This window comes from Primulina huaijiensis, unplaced genomic scaffold, assembly GCF_012295235.1.
Source record: "Primulina huaijiensis isolate GDHJ02 unplaced genomic scaffold, ASM1229523v2 scaffold204821, whole genome shotgun sequence".
Classification (NCBI taxonomy): domain Eukaryota; kingdom Viridiplantae; phylum Streptophyta; class Magnoliopsida; order Lamiales; family Gesneriaceae; genus Primulina; species Primulina huaijiensis.
The window spans coordinates 1-1,058 of NW_027353828.1; the positions used below are offsets into that span (position 1 = coordinate 1).

At 41.9% G+C, this 1,058-nt stretch overlaps 1 protein-coding gene across 1 annotated transcript; it reads left to right on the forward strand.

Annotated features, from left to right (window-relative positions):
• Positions 1-176: 176 nt before the first annotated feature.
• Positions 177-1,041, forward strand: LOC140966324 (uncharacterized; the record flags this gene model as incomplete). The annotated part of the gene is made up of 1 exon (XM_073426636.1): positions 177-1,041. A coding segment is annotated over exon 1 (865 nt), but the record flags the coding sequence as incomplete, so codon positions are not given.
• Positions 1,042-1,058: the final 17 nt, after the last annotated feature.

Here is a 1,058-nt window from a genome sequence, read left to right on the forward strand (position 1 = left end):
TAATTTTTCATTCATTTTCAATATCAATTGCATTGCAATTCAACATGGTATCAGAGCTAGGTTCGAGGAGCTCTTAGGTTTTGAGCAAGTTGCTAACCTTGATCGCTGTCGGCGTTGAAAGGCCTGTTGCACAAGACAAATCTCTGGATTGCGTTTGAATAGTCTCCATCACTACCATGTCTGACGGAAAGAAGGGGGAATCTTCTACTGCCATGGATGAACATGTTGGTAGCAAGATTACCACCACTTATGATAATCCTTCTCTGCAGATCAGTCCTGTCAAACTTGATGGAACAAATTATCTCGCGTGGTCGCGATCATGCTTGCTGTTCATTCAAGCCAGAGGTATGCAGGGCTATATCAATGGGAAAATTACATCGAATCGTGCTGATACTTCCAAATGGGAGTCTGAGAATTCGCTTGTTATGTCGTGGTTAATCAATTCTATACAACCACAACTCGCACGTGGATACCTTCTGCTGGACACGGCACAAAAAATTTGGGAGGCTACTGCTCAGACTTATTCTCAGTCTGGAAATGATGCCCAAATATACGAACTACGGAGGAAGATCCATGAAACCAAACAAAGTGAGATGACAATTGCCCAATACTTTTCTGAACTCAGCAGTTTGTGGCAAGAACTTGACTATTATCAGGATTTTCAAGCCTCATGTCCAGCTGATGCAACAAAGTTTCATACATTGGTCGAAAAGGAACGAGTGTATGATTTTCTAGCAGGGCTGAATGATGTCTTTGATCAAATCAGAGTACAGGTTCTTGGAAAAGACCCTTTTCCCTCCTTACGACATGCATATAACTATGTGCAACAAGAAGAAAGCAGAAGAAATGCTATGATGCCAATTATCTCTAATGAAGGATCAGGTATGCTTGTTGACTCACATACCATCACCACAAAATATAATGCTGCTAGAAGTACAAGTAAAGGAGGTGAAGTACAAGATGAGAAAAAGTGTGAACATTGTGGGAAACCAAATCACACTAAAGCCACATGCTGGAGTATCCATGGCCGTCCTAAACGAGGTCGTGGTGGTGGAAGA